Genomic DNA, 15,959 nt, shown 5'->3' with positions numbered 1-15,959 from the left:
GCCGTGCATGCAGCCGGAGCCGCGCCGGCGCGAGCCTCGGCTCTCTTTCCTCCCCTGCGATCCTCGCGACAACCGGCACTTCCCCCATCAGATCAGCCCTCGAGCAACAGCAAGTCCCTGGTCGCATCTCTTATCCCATTGCACCCGTGTGCTGCCGTCATCCATCGACACCCGAGTCAAAAGCAACACACACGCCTTGCACTGCGCAGACTGCCCTAGCACCATGTCCGACGACAACTCCAAAGCGGCCAAGGACGAGCCACGGGACGAGCCACAAGACGAGAAGCAAGACAAGAAACAAGACAAGAAGCAAGACGAGCCGCAAGAGCGCTCTGAAGGCGCCGAGGCCCACGTCCAAGAGGTATCCCGCATTGCCGAAGACGACAACAAGCCCTCTGAAGCCAGTCTCGACCAGGCCAGGCGCTTCCTACGTGACTCCATCGTCCGCACCGAATCGGCAGAGAGAAAGACGGCCTTCCTCAGGAACAAGGGCTTCAAGGAGGCAGAGATCCAGCAGCTCATCGACGAGGTCGACTCTGGCTTCGACAGCCCCATCCCCCCCGAGTCCACACCTGCTGAGCCCGCACCTATCATCACATACCCAGAGTTCTTGACAAAGACGACAAAGCCGCCACCCCTCGCCACGCCCTCAAGTGTCCTCAACATATTGGCCGTCTCTGGAGGTGTATGGACCGCGCTCTATGGCGCCGCTCGCTACATCGTCAACCCTATGGCACAGAACCTGTCCGACTCTCGGCAAGACTACTACAACCATGTCAACAACCATCTCGGCAGTTTCGTGGAGAAGCTGGAAGGCATCGTCAGCGAGGTGCCGTACAAGAACGGCAAGCTGATCAAGCCCGCCGGCGAGGAATACCACGATGACGACGACCTCGCAAGCACCGCTAGTGACCCGACCGAGCTCTTTCATCGCGACTTCGGCACCCAGACAGATCCGCCGCCTTCACTGCTCACCCCGCTAGAAAGCGACAAGGCTTCAGAGAAGCCCATCGACGCCCAGGCTAGGCGTCTTGCTTCGCTACGGTCACAGCTGGAGGACCTGACAAAGACCTATACACAACGCGCCGAGAACACCGAAGACCTCAACGCCATTCTCCGTGAAATCCGCGAAGATGTCGATAAGCTCACATACCCGCAGATGGACTTCAACTCGACATATGGCGGCTACGCCGGGCGCAGCGCGAACCCGGACGACGAGGTGCAGAAGACAAAGGACGCGATACGGTCTGTCAAGGGCATGTTCCTCAGCTCGCGCAGCTTCCCGGCCGTTGGGGCAAGGTAAGGAGACTTGCCAGCACGATCGGATGGCTCGAGTGGAATGGGCCGGCCTGCCGTGACACCTGCAATCGCGCACTCATCCACACATGGAGAGGCGTCACACGGACGTAGGGCTGAAGTTTCCAAGGTTGCGAGTCCACCACAGACGCGCGCGCATACTGGTCCAAGTCCGCCCGAGGTGCGCCTCCGACTTCTAGGCGGGCACTTGGGTATGCCCAGTGCTAGCCCGCACGAGCCCAAGTATTCACGAAGACGATACCCTTACGTGGTAGACCAGCCGGCCACGCCGCGCACGCCACTACGCTTTGGCGATGCACAGAGAATCAAGCCCGCTTCTGGGATACTCACCTTTATATGTGCTGTGCGACCCCAGGTCTCGGCGGCGTGAGCATGCGAATAGGTCCAACAAGTGGCGTGTGCATCAACACCATTTATACTGTTTGCTACCTGTTCGTCTCCAAGCCTGTGTAGCCCGTTGTTGACCTTGGGATGCTTGTTCCATCTGAGGGAACTTCAGGTGGTCGCATCATAGCACAGATCTTGTTGGCATTTTCTGGCAGTCAGTGTACAGAGCTGGGGCCTGGACGACTGCGGCAGGCTTGGTCTCCACCGAGGAGGAAAAGGGCGTCTGAATCAGACCGGCGTCTTCTACTTACATATGAACGCATCACATTAATGGCTCTTTGTTTTTCATATCAAAACATGTATCATATTAGCGTTTGTCCTGACACTCAATGTTCAATATACCAAGCGATCATTTGACCCTGAATCATGGCCGATTTCCGCGTGTTGCACTGACTGCGTTTGTGGATATCTGAAGCACGAAAGCCGAACATTCGAACGGAGTCACAATTAGACGAGTCAAAAGCTGGGTATTCATAATGCTCAGCACTACTCTTCAAGCAGCAGAAATTGGTATTGCCTCTAACGATCAAGAGCCCAATGGACTTCCATCTCATCTCCCAACACCCGGTCACTTCTTCTCCTCCACCCTCATCTCTTTTTTAATACTCTATCCCTGTTCCCGGCACCCGGCAAACCGTCGATTCGCCCGCCTTCTCCCTTCACGACTCAGCCAGCGACACCCCGCCTCTTGCCCAGCAACTCGTCCGCAAGCCGCAGGATATAAAACTCCTTCATGTCCTCGGGCACGCCCTTGTCGTCAAACGCCCGCGCGATCCGCGCCACGTCCTGCCTGCCCTTCTCGTACGCGGCCAGGTCGCGGTTGCCGTACACATCGCGGCCCGCGGCGTAGGATGTGCTGTCCACAAGGCTGCGGAAGAATATGTTGACTGCCACGCCTGCCGCGCCGCCGGTGGTGGCTGTAGTGGCTTTGGTGGGAGGAGGCATGATTGGTTGTGCAGTGTGCGGCCACAGGGCTGGGAGGAAGAGGACGTCGCCGGGCTTGAGAATTGCTTCGTGCGGATGCGTCTGGGATAGAAGTGCCGCCGCCGCCGCTGCTGATGATGATGAGAGGGAAGAGAAGTCTTCTTCGTCGAGGTGCTCAAAGACATTGAGGCTGGAGCTGGATGCTCCAGGGGCAAAGGAGAGCCGGCTCACGTCTGAGGGCGGAAAGAGGACGAGGCGCTTCGAGCCACGGATTTGGCAGTAGACATTGGCCATTACCTAGTTGAGTCAGATAAGCATCGTTAATGGCGAACTTTATATAGTAATAAACAGGGGGAGAAAATCCGACGAGACTCACATCGTAATGCAGCCACATGTTTGCACCGCCAGAGACCCTTAGCACGGAGCTGAAGACGTTGTCTCGCACGAACTGGAGGGCATCCGGGATGGTGAAATCGGCTGCAAGAACAGGGAAGTCCTTATCGAGGTCTGCAGGTTGGTCGGAAGGCTTCTCTCCGGACAGTGCTCGGAGGTAGACTGGTTTTCCGGCATCGGCGTCTCGCATGAATTCTGCAAAGGACTTCGTGGTGTAGGAAAAGTTCTTGCCGTTGAAGTCCATCTTTGATGATTCGGCTTCGTGAATGACAACCTTGTAATCGGATGTTAGCTGTGTGATCAATGCCGGCTCGTACCTTACTCGTATAGCTGGGCGAAGCACCTAGTCGAACTTCATGTCATGCACTTACACTACGATCAGTACCGACTTTCCCTATGATGGACTCCACGTCCCAGCCTTGCACACACGAGCCTAGATCGAGCCCTTCGATGATGACCGGCTTAGCCTCCGTCAGAAGGCGGACAAAGTCGTCGTTGGAAGATATCCTAATTTTCGGGACGTCAACCTTGACGGTCTTCTGGCTTGGTTGTGGGTGTGCCTGCAAGTTTAGAGCGCTGTGTCCGTCTGTTATCTCTTGTGTCCTGAGAAGTGCCCATGAGCCTGGGGGCTTCATACCATCATCTGTCGAAGGAGGCTGAGGGAGGCCCAGCTGAACGGTATAACAGCCCTCGTTCCAGTAGCTGCCCATGGAGAAACAAACGCCACCACCACCCATGATGACAAGTTTGCCGTCGTCAGTGGTCGCGGCTGAGATGCCCACCAGCAAAGGACGAGGAATCCGGCGTCCCCTCTCGGACGTTGCAAGCCTGATCGGCTCAAGAACGAAGCCATCACTGACCGATGCGTTCGCCGTCTTTACGAAGTCAATCTGAACGATCTCCTGGTCTGGACGGAGGAGTTCGTTCTCGATGATACCGCCGACAATTGCTATGCTTGAACCACCCAGATTTAGACCTGTAGCTCCAAATCTGTTGATAGTGGCCACTAGAGACTTGGAAGAGTCTCTATCTGATATAGCCAGCGGCTCGAAGATGATGGTGGGTGCTTCATTTCCTTTGGGCACCTTGAGAGTCCAGTGTAGGGCCTGTTTGGCTATTGTTCCGTCTTCCAACATACCGCCCAATAAAACTCCAGTGAATATAAGCCCGTCTGCTCCACTCTCTGAGTCTGGAAAGCTCAACAGCACTGCCCCAAAAACGGGAACGTACTCTGTGCCTTGAATCTGACACGCCCGCCACTCTGAGCCAGGCTGATAGATGAGACATCCCTGGAAGATTGCGGATGCGCTGGTCTTTCCGCCCAGCACCAGGGCCATGTTGTGACTGCTGCCCAGCCTTGTTAGCCCATGCCGATACAAGGCTGTGGGAAGGTCCTTGATCCGAGACCACGAGTTTTCGTGGCGTCTGAGGAGCCAGGCGTCTTTGAGAGCAGACGAGGGAGAAGTCCGCCCACCACAAAGAATATTGCCCAGGCCACGGAGCTCTGTGGTTGCGTGGCACATTCGACTGCTTGGACTCTCACTAGAAACGTCAACATCTTCGAGGTTGAATTGGCTGCCGTATATATCTTGTGACCTCAATCGAGTGTTTGTGCCGAGCCCGAAAATATTCGAGAGAAAGGACTCGCCAAGCGTATTGTTGATTTTCAGGGACGCGCCAAAGCGCCGCTGGCCACGAGTGCCTTGATAAGGGTAGAAAATGGTTGAAACTTCGGGACAGACTTGGGCAGAACTGTTCGTTGCCTCAGCTTCAGCCTCAGTCTTCGAAAGTGTAGCCGCACCAGGCGATGTCCTTGCGGATACCACGCAGTAATGGCCAGCAAATAGAGCAAACTCCTCCCACTCATCAAACGGCTCAATGTCATTGAGCTCCTTGCGGTCCTCTACAGAAAGATAGTCGTTGCCAGTCCATATTTGCCAGAGGCTCTTTACATCCGCGTGAGACCACCCGAGTCGTCCAAATCTGTCTCTCTGAGCCTGAAGTGTCGGATACACAAAAACAGATTTTGGTGGTGCCTTGAGCTTGTTGAAGTGTTGGAGCATAGTCTTCGCGAACGGATGCTCTGGTCCATCGGGAAGAATTTGTTCCAGCAGGCAGAACTCGACTGTAGCAGTGTCAGTTCGCTCACGGATAATCCTGTCGAGCAGGATGCTGATTCAAGGACAGTCACTTACCATCCCCGAGAGAACTAGCCCACTTGATGACACCATCGGCACCCTCTGTCTCCATGTAGGTGATGGATACTTCCGCAACAAACAGAAATTCACAGTTCGGGATATCAAGAACCGAGGCCAGCGACTCTTCGACCTTGCCAAGCTCGCGCAAATCACAGCCGATTTGGACATACTGATCGCTGGTGAGGAACACTTGGCCGCTTGTTGGTATAGTGACGTTGTCCAGGGGTCCCAAGAGCTCAGGAGTGTCCTGCACAACGTTACACTTTCTCCTCAACAGATCTGGGAAATCGATATCGACAAACTTGGCACCACGGCAATTCTCCGGGTACCTCGTGAAGCATTGCCAGGGCAAAACATCGCTATTCCAGTTCACAATGTCAAAAGTAGTCTAGCAATGTGAATTATCAGGAAGACTCACCTGCCACAGCCGAGGTTGACAACAACTTTTGTCTTGCTCGTAGGCCTTCGCAGGAAGCTGCGAACCGCGACGTCGATGACGTGCAGACGCAGGTGATAACCACGGTTTATCAAAGGCGACCGCCTCTGGAACTTTTTGACAAAGTAGCGAAAGAAATGGGGTTCGCCGGGATAATAAATCTTTTCCACGCTGCGTTTTGAGACGATGCTGCTGCTGTTCGTCTAGATGACATACTCAAATCAACATGTTGCTTCTCTCGAGTGTCACCGTGGAGCACTTACAGCCATCACAATGTCGTCCTGAGCCAAGTCCTTTGCGGAACGTCCAGCAGGTCGCCGCCTGGAGCTCGCCTTGGGCATACCTGAGCCAGCAGCAGAGGGACCGGCGGAGCTCGACGCGCCATCTTGAGCTGCGGACATGATTTTCTTCACGGTTGAGGCCAGACACCAGCTCGCGAGACACCTGTGCACGAGGAAAGACACCTATGGGAGTCATATGTTGTGGCTACCTTACCTTAGGTATACAAAGTGGTGTCGAAATTTTGATGCTGGAAAGCCCCACTCTTGTGCTTGACGGTGGTCGAGTCCCGCGATTTTGGAGTGGGCCATCCGAGGGCGAGACATTGATCCAGGAACGGAGGACGTTGTCGCCCTACCACAGCGCTCATCCGATGTCATGGCTTGCAAGCTCGACCATTTCCTCTGGGGACAGAACCTCTGTTGCGCTAACAGCTCCCGGGAACCCAAACCCTGGGAGGAAGCAGACGTGTTTCCAGCTCGTCAATCAACTTTGAGAGCCTTGAGTGCCTCGAGCTGGCTGGAGAGATGTTGTGAAAGCAAGCAGGTAGCTTGACATGATGGATGGTGCGTCCCGTGGTTGGTGTCACATGGCAAGCGTGGCCTGGCAGCCCAGTCAGTCAGTCAGTCAGTCAGTCAGTCAGTCAGTCAGTCAGTCAGTCAGTCAGTCAGTCAGTCAGTCAGTCAGTCAGTGGTGATCGGACGGAAAGCTGGAGCTGGAGCCTGTACTGTACGAACCCCCCTGGACACCACCCTGGTCTGCAAGCAACCCCCCAGCCTGGCAGCGCTCCAGCTCCACTCCAGCGCTGCCTACAGTACTGGACACACGCCTGCCTGCCTGCCCCGCCCCCCCCGTCCCTGCCCGCGTGAGCGAGAGCTCTTGCGCCAACCACTCGGTTTTCGCCGCTCGTCGACTAGCCTTCACGTCACTGCTCCCTCTGCGTGCGCCGTCCATCCTCGCAACGACGGACCACCACAGCGGCGACTCGCTCCGGCCACATCTCTGATCCAGACTCGAAGCGGCCATCACCAACGCTCGGCGCCTCGAGGCTTGCTGCACAATCATCCGACCGTGTTCTGACGGAGCTTGCCGACACGGCGCAAACCGCTCCAGATAGCCACCCAGAGCTTCGAGAGCTAGGCAGTCGACTGCCATCACCCCGTAAACAACTCGGCACCGCCTCGACCGCTACGGACAGCCTCTTGCTTTGTAGCGCCCCGCTGCCCATATTCCTCACGGACGCTCGAAAAACCCTCGCCATCATGGCTGGCGCCGCCCTCAACTTCATCACCTTCAACCAGGACCACAGCTGTCTGGCTGTCGGTAAGTCTGCCGCGCTGCGAACAATCGCCTGCCGACTCCGCAAGCTAACGTGCCATCTCAAGGTACCTCGCGAGGATTCCGCATCTACCACACCGACCCCTTCTCCAAGATCTTCAGCAGCGATGATGGAAACATTGCAATCATCGAGATGCTCTTCTCCACCTCGCTCGTCGCCCTCATCCTGTCTCCTCGACACCTCATCATACAAAACACCAAGCGTGCCTCCGTCATCTGCGAGCTCACCTTCCCCTCTGCCGTCCTCGCCGTCCGACTGAACCGGAAACGCCTGGCCGTCGTGCTCGAGGACGAGATTTACCTCTACGACATCTCCAACATGACCCTTCTTACCAACATTGCCACCTCGCCCAACCCGAGCGCCATCTGCGCACTCTCTCCGTCTTCGGAAAACTGCTACATTGCCTATCCGCTGCCAAAGCCGCGGGAAGATGCGCAAGATTCTAAGAGGCCTTCGCACGCTCCGCCGACTTCTCTCTATGCGCCAGTTACTTCCGGGGATGTTTTGATCTACGACACTCTCACGCTCAAAGCTGTGACCGTCATACAGGCTCATCGATCGCCTTTGTCGTGCATCGCCCTGAATAGCGAAGGCAATCTCCTCGCCACAGCTAGTGAGACAGGAACGATCATTCGAGTCTTCTCTGTGCCCCATGGCCAGAAACTCTTCCAGTTCCGCCGAGGCACCTATCCCAGCACCATCTACAGCATGTCGTTCAACATGGCTAGCTCGCTGCTTTGTGTTTCCTCTGCTTCCGAGACCGTACACATCTTTCGGCTGCAGCAGCCCGGTCCCGGCCAGAACAGGCAACGTGCGCTGAGCAACAATGGCGCCTCCCCGACAGATCGACCGGATCGATGGGCAAGAAGCCGAAGTTACGAAGACGGCAACGAGTCGCCGAGCAGCGCGCAGGAGTCTGACCGCAGCGAAGCTGCTGACATGACAACCCCACCACCATCGGGCCCTGCTAGCCATAGGAGGCAGAGCGGGTCGTTTAGCAGCATGCTGCGTAGATCGTCGCAATTGATGGGACGCGGTGTAGCGGGAGTTGTTGACAACTATTTGCCGCAGACAGTCACCGAGATGTGGGAGCCCTTGAGGGATTTTGCGTACATCAAGATCCCCAAGAGCTCGGCAGCGACATCTCGGAGTGGCTCGGGCGCGACAGGTCAACAGCTACGCAGTGTGGTTGCCATGAGCAGCAGCAGTCCTCAAGTGATGGTGGTGACGAGTGATGGCGGCTTCTACGTGTTCAACATTGATATGGAGCAAGGAGGCGAGGGATATCTCGTGAAGCAGTTTTCGTAAGTCCACATTTGACCTCTGACGGTGTGTGCAGGTGCATCCAATACTGATAATGAACAAACGGGCAGGGTCCTGGACGGTGATGATAAGCTTGACGCGTCAAGCTATGGGCCATAGGATGGACCTGCAGGTTTTGAGCCAAGCACAGTACTGGGCGTGTTTTCTTGAAGAAACAGTGCGAGCTGGAAATAAGACCCGGCCCACCGGGACGGGGGTACGGTGATGGGAGGGTTTTGTTGGTGGAAAGTCGATTGTCTCCCATTCTTGAGGCTGGAACAGTTCATTGCATAAGCGAAAGGCGTTTTCTTTCATATCTCATATTCCTTCATACAGACGTAGCCTACAACCACATACCTTTGTGGCGACGTATTTAATTCTGTCTTTTCAAACATCGCATTCGCCAAAACACTCAGCCAGACAGGGGCCACAATATATAATGTCACCAAGATCGCTAGTTGTGAAGTGTGTGGAGACGCTGGTGTCAGAGCGCAACGAGAGACTTGAGATTTGGATTACAATGTGTAGGCGCAAGTTGAGCCAGTCTCCCTTCAAGCAGGTATCATACGATCCTAACGCCAGCAAGCCCCGTGTCGAATGAATATATACAGAACCATCAGATAAATAGATTAAAAGCTCGCGCATGTGCGACAATCCCCCAAAAAGCAGGCAAAGTGAATTGAAATGCTGCCGAGTTGATTTGAAGAAAAAGAGACTTGCTGGTGAATTCGAGATTGAAACTCATTCATCATGTTGTGTCGTGAAAAGTCGAAGTCGTATTCATGGCCCGCAGAGATTCTGCGCCTAGACCCGCGCAGATCCGTTCGTTATAGATGTACACGGATATATTGTCGTGATTCAGTGGTTTGGATCCACTCCTCGCCAGGACTGGATATCGAGAGAGAAAGAAAAGAAGCATTGCTGGCCCTTGAGGGCGACATCATCTTGCATAGGGGCGATTCATCAACGCGATCTCGCGCGCAATATCGGCCCATTCAAGCTCTCTCTTGATGCCTGTCCCTTCAGACTTCTTCTCAGCACTGCGTTGGAGCTTTTCTTCCCATTTGAGAAGCTCGTACGCGAATCTCAGGTGAGGCTGTATGATGACGTTCAGGCGTCGCGCCCGAACAAAACAATAAGCGCGCGGAAAGGAGAGGTCCATGGCCCGCATGACCTCAGCAATGCAAATGGTAGCACTGCGTGACACTCCAACTCTACAGTGGACAAGAGTGGCCGTGCCATTCCGCCTTCCTCGATCTAAACAAAGTTCTCAGTCAGTATGCATAAACTGGGTCGTGTGTAAATGGGTTGAGCTATTGTTGGGCAATGGCAGTCTGCAACTTACCGATGAACTCGAGACACCGCTCGAACTCGGTCGTCAGCGGGTCTATCCCGTTGTCTTGCACATTCTGCACAAGCTGCACATTCTCCGCTCCCCACTTCTCCAATTCGCCTTCCCGCCACATGGTAGTCTCGCCGACGCTGAGGATCTGCCGGATGCCCATTGCCTTGAGGAGATCAGGGTTGTTGGCATGCCCAAGATTGCCCAAGTACATGTAGTCAAGTACGCGACTTGGAAATGACCCGTCGAGGCTGGCGAGCCACCGAGGCTCATTTTGGACAAGAGTGGTAATCTCAGATAGACTCTTACTGGCACATGCCGGAGATTCGCTCAAGAGTCGTGTCGCAAGAGATGTGAGCAGGGCGACGTCGGTGGGATAGGCGAAGAAGTTTCTCTTCTTCTCGGTGTGCAGCTTTAGCCAGGCCTCCGGGACAGCTTGCCCCGTGCTATAACTGTAGTATGCAATTCCAAGCATTGTCGATTCGGTGTAGCCATCCGTGCAATGAAGCAGGATCTTGTATTGTCTGCTCGCTTCAACTGTGCCGTCGGATTCGTCAGACATGTGGGAATCCCCATCGCCGTCCATGTCACACTTTGCGGGCAGCGTGCCATGCGAAAGATGCCAGATCCACTTGCAAGTGTCCAAGATCCCATCGGCCTCAGCATGGGACCACGTGGGCGGAAGAATGCTGCCAGAGGATGGAAAGTCCAGATAGATCCGCTTCGAATCGCCCCCAGAACTTTCTGCAATAGTCTGCAAAAGTGCTGGGTTCAGTCTGCCAAGATCACTGCACTCAATGAGTATGTCGAAATCCTTTTCGTCCTCACTGCCTACTTCCGGCGTTGGGCCCAGCCACACATTGTGTGAGATCTCGCTGGCCTTGGTCATCTCGTACATCTCAGCGCGTTCTTGATGGAAAAAGTCAACCACTGAGTTGGTGAACAGCCCGTCTGAGCTGAGGGTCACAATCTCGGGGTGCATTTCCTCAAACTCCTTGAATGAGTTGAGGCAGATGAAGGTGTTGTAAACGGGCAGCTCATTGCCTTGTTGCTCGTGTCTCTGACGCCATTTGCTCTGAGCCTCAGCAATCTGCCAGCCAATCTTTTTAACCTTGGTTGCATCGTCACCGTATACTACAATGTCCGAGAGCACCCCGGACTTGACGGTTTGGATTTGGAAGTTCCTCACGGAGAACCCGTCTCTAGGATCAATGTCGAGGAATTCGCCGGCGGCCTCCGGCTTGAGCAGTTCCTGTGGGGCGACGGCGCCTTTCAGACGCGCTGTGGAGAGATCACCGTCCGCCTTGACAATTGTGAGACCACGAAAGCAGCTTGGCGTCCTCCTCAATGCTCTCTTTCGGGCAACAAAAAAAGCCTGCTGGATTTGATTATTGGGATGCAGGCCATGTAGCCATGGGAAAAGCTGAGAAGGGTCTGGCAACGGCTGAGCGGCCGTGTAGTTGATGGCAGCAGCAAGATCTTTGGCGCTTATACTGAAGATTGCGAGCGAATCCTTCTCCAGGCGAGTATAGTCGTCCGGAGGGAAGAGGAGAGATGCTCGCTGCTCGATCGCATCGTCTCGGGCTGGTGAAGGCGGGGGGGTATTGCGGTCCTGAGTAGGAACTGGGCCAGGCGGACAAAAGGGAATGTGCTTGTTAGGCACAGCGCCGTTGTCGGAGGCACCGGATGCGTGCGACGGGGGAGTGATGGTATCGAGAGCAAGGGGTGCTGTGAGAGCAGGCAAGCCAGAGGACGATCGATGTGGGACAATTGGACGAGGCAGAGCAATAGTGGCCATGCTCTCAATTCTGTGCCTGGTGCTTGAGGGTTGGTTTGTGTAAGAACTCTGAGAGTCCACGTGTAGGTCGCTGGGGGCGTATGAGAATCACCAAGAAAGCTGAAGACGCTGCGCAGACAGTGCACCGGCTGAATTTGATGAAATGCCGATGCCGCGCAGGAACGATACGGGGCTTGGAAGAAAGTTGCTAGTTCTGAGAGGCAGACCGGCGACCGACGTGATGTCGAGATGGTCGGGGAAGGAGCAAAGAGGTGGAGTTGACCGAGAGCGAGGCAGGCAAGTCAGCTCACTACCCCCGTCAGTTAGATGCGGGGAAGATCACCCTGGAGCAGCTAAGTTAAGGGTGCTGCTTGCTGGCTGGGGCGCTAGGTGGACTCGGAGCTGGCTAGCCGCACAGGCTCAGAGAGGGGCAATCTAGGGAGACAGGGATGATGGCTGCAGCTTGCGTGGGTCGTCAGGCGGAGGTGACGAGAGCAGCAAGCGCAATGGGTGTGCCCTGGTCCAACGTGTTTGAACAAGATGTTGCTGGAGACCGGCAGACGGGCTCGCAGACCATGAAAGTGCAGGCGGGGCTCCACGAACGGGGTAGCTGGGGTCGCTCGTTGCTACGAGCGTTGTATGCGCTTAGGCGGTCGATGGCAGCCTGTGCTGTTCGCGTGGTGATAGATCGGCCCAGGAGACCAGAGGGCAAAGTACGACGGGAGGGGACTTGTGCAAGTGGAAGTGACGAAGACACGTCCGTATGCAAGTAATGCGATGGAGAGAGGGGGGGAGAGGAGCGAGAGAGCATCGAGGTGGATGGGCTACAGCGGAGAGTATATCAATCAGCGTGGCGGTCGTGGGTGGCTTGGGAGGTTGCGCCTGCCTTATCGCTGATCCTGGCGCAGTGCGGCTGCAGAGGCCTGCCCCCCGCTCCACTAGCGGGGTCGCGGGGATGCCACCCCTTGTCTAGCGCTGAGACAAGGGCCTGGCCTCTGCCTGTCACTCCTCACAAACAACACAACTACAGCCGCCCACGGCAACAGCACAAAACAATGGTCCAACATTCTCATGCGCCTCTTCTTATCCACACAGGACCATGGATCGACTCGGCCCGGCGGCCTTCAATGTAGCTGTCCCAAGATTAGCATCAATGATTTGGGGAATCTCAGCAAGAGCACAAGTCTTCTGACGATCTGTAACGAGGCGCGCGGTCACAGCATGGCCAGTGCCAGCCAGTCTGATCGTCTGGATGCCAGGGGGAATGAGCACATCGACGATCCTCACCAGGCTGGACATCTCAGCATATGCCGGTACTTTGTGCGTCTGCCCAGCTAGTCAGTCGAAGCTGCGAGTTCGAGCCTCACAGTCTCTACTCTGGACAGCACAGAATACTGGCTGCGCGAGATGGCTACACTTTCAAAACCGTTGGTCGTTGACACCACCATGCAGGCAGGTAGCGTCAAAGTTGTGAACTATCACACTGGAACCCCATACGCAGTAGACTGTCGGGGCATTGAGTGTTCCAGGATCATTGAGGCAAGCAGCCACCATGCCAGCAGCGCCCGAGTGATTGGAGCACAGTCACGACCGGGGTTGGTCAAGGCGCATCATGATGGAGGGTCCCGCCAATCATTGTGTCGCCACTCCACCACACAATCTGCACAGGCAGGGATGCCTCTTACTGCAGTCCCCCAAACTCTTCATTGGATCAGTGCCGCATCCCAGCTGCATCTTTACCGGACTGCCAGCAGGGCCCCTGGATTTTTGTTGGCGCGCCGGAGTCACAGTCCCTTGAGAGCTGGCGCAAGCTCAGAACGCCATCGTGGGAGGCCAGACTTATTTTGCTCGTGCCTTATGAGTGGCCGCATCTTAGCCCCGGGCCTAGAGTTTCGTTAGCCAAACTCAACTTTAGATAGAGAGGCACTGGTCATGTCTGGCTTCGCTGGCCGGCAGTTCGACGTCAATCTCCTGCGACGCACGGGCATGGTTGCCCCCGGCATTGTTGCGCCTCAAAGCACGATGAGCACGGCATTGACACCAAGACATGCTTGAGGATGGTCTTAAGCATAGCGAGCAATTGATGCGTTGATGTGGATGTGGCCCCGCGGGCCCAGTCTCTGAATAACAGGAAAGGGAAGCAGTCGGATGTCAGAGCACAGGCTTGGGCAAGTGGCTCTTGAGGTGAGTGGGACACACACGGAAAATAGAGCCTGGCGATCACTGTCTAATGCTGGCGTGCTGTCGCGTGCCCGTTCCCGCCTGTGGGGGCGCCGATTGCGCAACCTCAGTCGAGAACTGCTGCTGCACTTGTTCGCTCGCCATGCTGCGGACATTTTAACGGGAAGTTCCAGAGACCACAACCCCTAACCCTCCATCTCAGACGCAGTGAATGAGCCAACCACCAGACTTGGAACCGTGAAGGATGAAAATCTGGGCATCCTGCCTCTGTGTTGCTAAAAAGAGCATCACGACCTGCTCCGATCTGCAGCATACCATCGCCGCGCCAACATCTCGCTCCGGCGTGGACAAGCTTTCCGATGATCATCCCGACTGGTGGATGATTGGGATTGAAATCTGCTATTTCTCTTGGCCTCTATCGTTTGCCTGCAACCGATGAATGTCGCTTACTTCCCAATACCCGTAAGCTCGAATGGATGCTGTGGCATGAATTACTCCACCACCCAACAGCGCTTTCTAGACACGGGTGGCTGTTGGCCCAGAAATGCTGCTGTCTCAGGCTGTGGACCAGCTTCTGAAACCCACATGACAATGAATAGCCACCGAGGGAGGGGCCGCGCGCTTGTCTGAAACCCACCATAGCTTAATCTCCACGTCAGTGATAAGCAATAGCCGTGTAAGTATCTCGCAATCAAACTATTGGGGACTTGCCCGTGACACTGTTCCATGCTCATTGGTGCCGATAAGACAGTCCTCAGTATTTGGATATCGTGACCACTGGTCAAGTGAGTGAGTACCTTACGTATGGAGATATTGCTTGGATGGCATAGAACAGCCTTCAGCATCCGCCAGCTGTAGGTATCGCTATTTTGCTGAGGTGGTCATACAGCAGGTGCTCGATTAGAACGGTTTCTCTCTGTGGGTGTTTTGCAGCACAATGTCCTACCTGCTTCCTCGAGACCATTGGCACTATCTGTCACTGTATACTTCCATACGGGAGACTGCCGGCCTCGATTGCAGGCAATGAAGAAAACAGCAGAGGTAGCCACCCTTTCACCTCAATGCGGCCGCTGATCGCCATCAGCTATAGTTCTAGGAAAGCAGCTACATGGAGTGTATCGCATCAACTATCCGAGGATCAACAGTTCATGCTTGTGGTTGAAATCGACGATGAACACGCGTTCCACTTGTTCACCGACATGCGATGAATAGAGAATGGTTAATCTGCTGTGGCACTATGTGGACAAGGATTTCTTTTCTCCACTCGCGTGCTCCCGAGTCAAATTTGTAGAACCAATTATTTGCATCTCTGAACCGGGCACAGCGGATATCATGTCTGCAAAGAGACGACTGGATGGAGCGAGTCCTTTGTCCTTGCTGCCAAGACTACGAGCACATGGCCAAACACGGGCGCTTCTTTGTTCAGACCCAGAGGTATGGGAATTCGATTTGGCCTTGCGAAGCTATTCGATGCTCACTCCCCACTGCTCAGCAGGAGCTAAGCAGGGGGTGTTGATAACGGGTTGGAGATATGCGCGGCGGGTCTGCCCTGTCAAATGTCAGGCTTTGGGGCTCGTGCCTCGGACAGTGACGCACTGGGGTGGCCCGGAGCTAGCTAGCCTCGCTGACGTATGTGCACGAACGTCTGCCTGGGCTCGCTTCAAGCACAGAAATTCCTCTCAGCCACGACAAAACAACACTTTTCGCGCGACCGGGACACAGACGCCACGACCAAGGCACCAGGGAAAAAAAAGAAATAAGAGCCGCCCCTTTCCGCCGAAGAGCACACTGGAGGCCAGCTCGGACCGAACCATCAGACCGATTCAGACTTCCAAATCTGCGCCCGACGCGACTCCACACCGTTTTCGTCCTACCTGACGATCCAAACACAAACTTCTGGTTCGCGAAATCTGGCCAAGCGAGGCTACTGCTGGACTGCAGACATGTCTGTGTGACCGGCATCAGCCTGAACGAAACGCTTTCGCGCCAAATCTCACTACACCGTGGACGTCCCAACACTTCCAACGTGGCCCTCTGTTTATCCCTTCCTGCCGCGGTCGTCTCGCAATCCATAGCCCTTCGAA

The 15,959-nt window shown here is 55.2% G+C and overlaps 5 protein-coding genes across 5 annotated transcripts; 3 read left to right on the top strand and 2 right to left on the bottom strand.

The window, feature by feature from the left end:
• Positions 1–223: 223 nt before the first annotated feature.
• On the top strand, positions 224–1,303 carry B0I36DRAFT_367543 (uncharacterized protein; the record flags this gene model as incomplete). The annotated part of the gene is made up of 1 exon (XM_046159484.1): positions 224–1,303. The coding sequence occupies one exon, from the start codon at positions 224–226 to the stop codon at positions 1,301–1,303; it is 1,080 nt and encodes a 359-aa protein (XP_046007300.1).
• An 841-nt stretch (positions 1,304–2,144) lies between these two features.
• Positions 2,145–6,165, bottom strand: B0I36DRAFT_333779 (uncharacterized protein). The gene is made up of 6 exons (XM_046155265.1): positions 5,919–6,165; positions 5,638–5,858; positions 5,217–5,578; positions 3,393–5,146; positions 3,005–3,295; positions 2,145–2,925 (listed from the first exon to the last, which is right to left on the bottom strand). Exons 1-6 carry the CDS (start codon positions 6,054–6,056, stop codon positions 2,371–2,373), a joined length of 3,321 nt encoding a protein of 1,106 aa, XP_046007299.1. The 5' UTR covers positions 6,057–6,165; the 3' UTR covers positions 2,145–2,370.
• A 1,031-nt stretch (positions 6,166–7,196) lies between these two features.
• B0I36DRAFT_393370 (WD40-repeat-containing domain protein) lies at positions 7,197–9,029 on the top strand (the record flags this gene model as incomplete). The annotated part of the gene is made up of 2 exons (XM_046161463.1): positions 7,197–7,257; positions 7,320–9,029. The coding sequence occupies 2 exons, from the start codon at positions 7,197–7,199 to the stop codon at positions 8,579–8,581; spliced, it is 1,323 nt and encodes a 440-aa protein (XP_046007298.1). The 3' UTR covers positions 8,582–9,029.
• A 420-nt stretch (positions 9,030–9,449) lies between these two features.
• Positions 9,450–11,808, bottom strand: B0I36DRAFT_28973 (dual specificity phosphatase). The gene is made up of 2 exons (XM_046151685.1): positions 9,921–11,808; positions 9,450–9,832 (listed from the first exon to the last, which is right to left on the bottom strand). The coding sequence occupies exons 1-2, from the start codon at positions 11,713–11,715 to the stop codon at positions 9,516–9,518; spliced, it is 2,112 nt and encodes a 703-aa protein (XP_046007297.1). The 5' UTR covers positions 11,716–11,808; the 3' UTR covers positions 9,450–9,515.
• Positions 11,809–15,175: 3,367 nt separating this feature from the next.
• Positions 15,176–15,954, top strand: B0I36DRAFT_28896 (uncharacterized protein). The gene has a single exon (XM_046151661.1). The coding sequence runs from the start codon at positions 15,208–15,210 to the stop codon at positions 15,751–15,753; it is 546 nt and encodes a 181-aa protein (XP_046007296.1). The 5' UTR covers positions 15,176–15,207; the 3' UTR covers positions 15,754–15,954.
• Positions 15,955–15,959: the final 5 nt, after the last annotated feature.

Source organism: Microdochium trichocladiopsis (genome assembly GCF_020744255.1).
Source record: "Microdochium trichocladiopsis strain MPI-CAGE-CH-0230 chromosome Unknown B0I36scaffold_10, whole genome shotgun sequence".
Classification (NCBI taxonomy): Eukaryota; Fungi; Ascomycota; class Sordariomycetes; order Xylariales; family Microdochiaceae; genus Microdochium; species Microdochium trichocladiopsis.
This window is presented reverse-complemented; position numbering and strand designations above follow the sequence as displayed.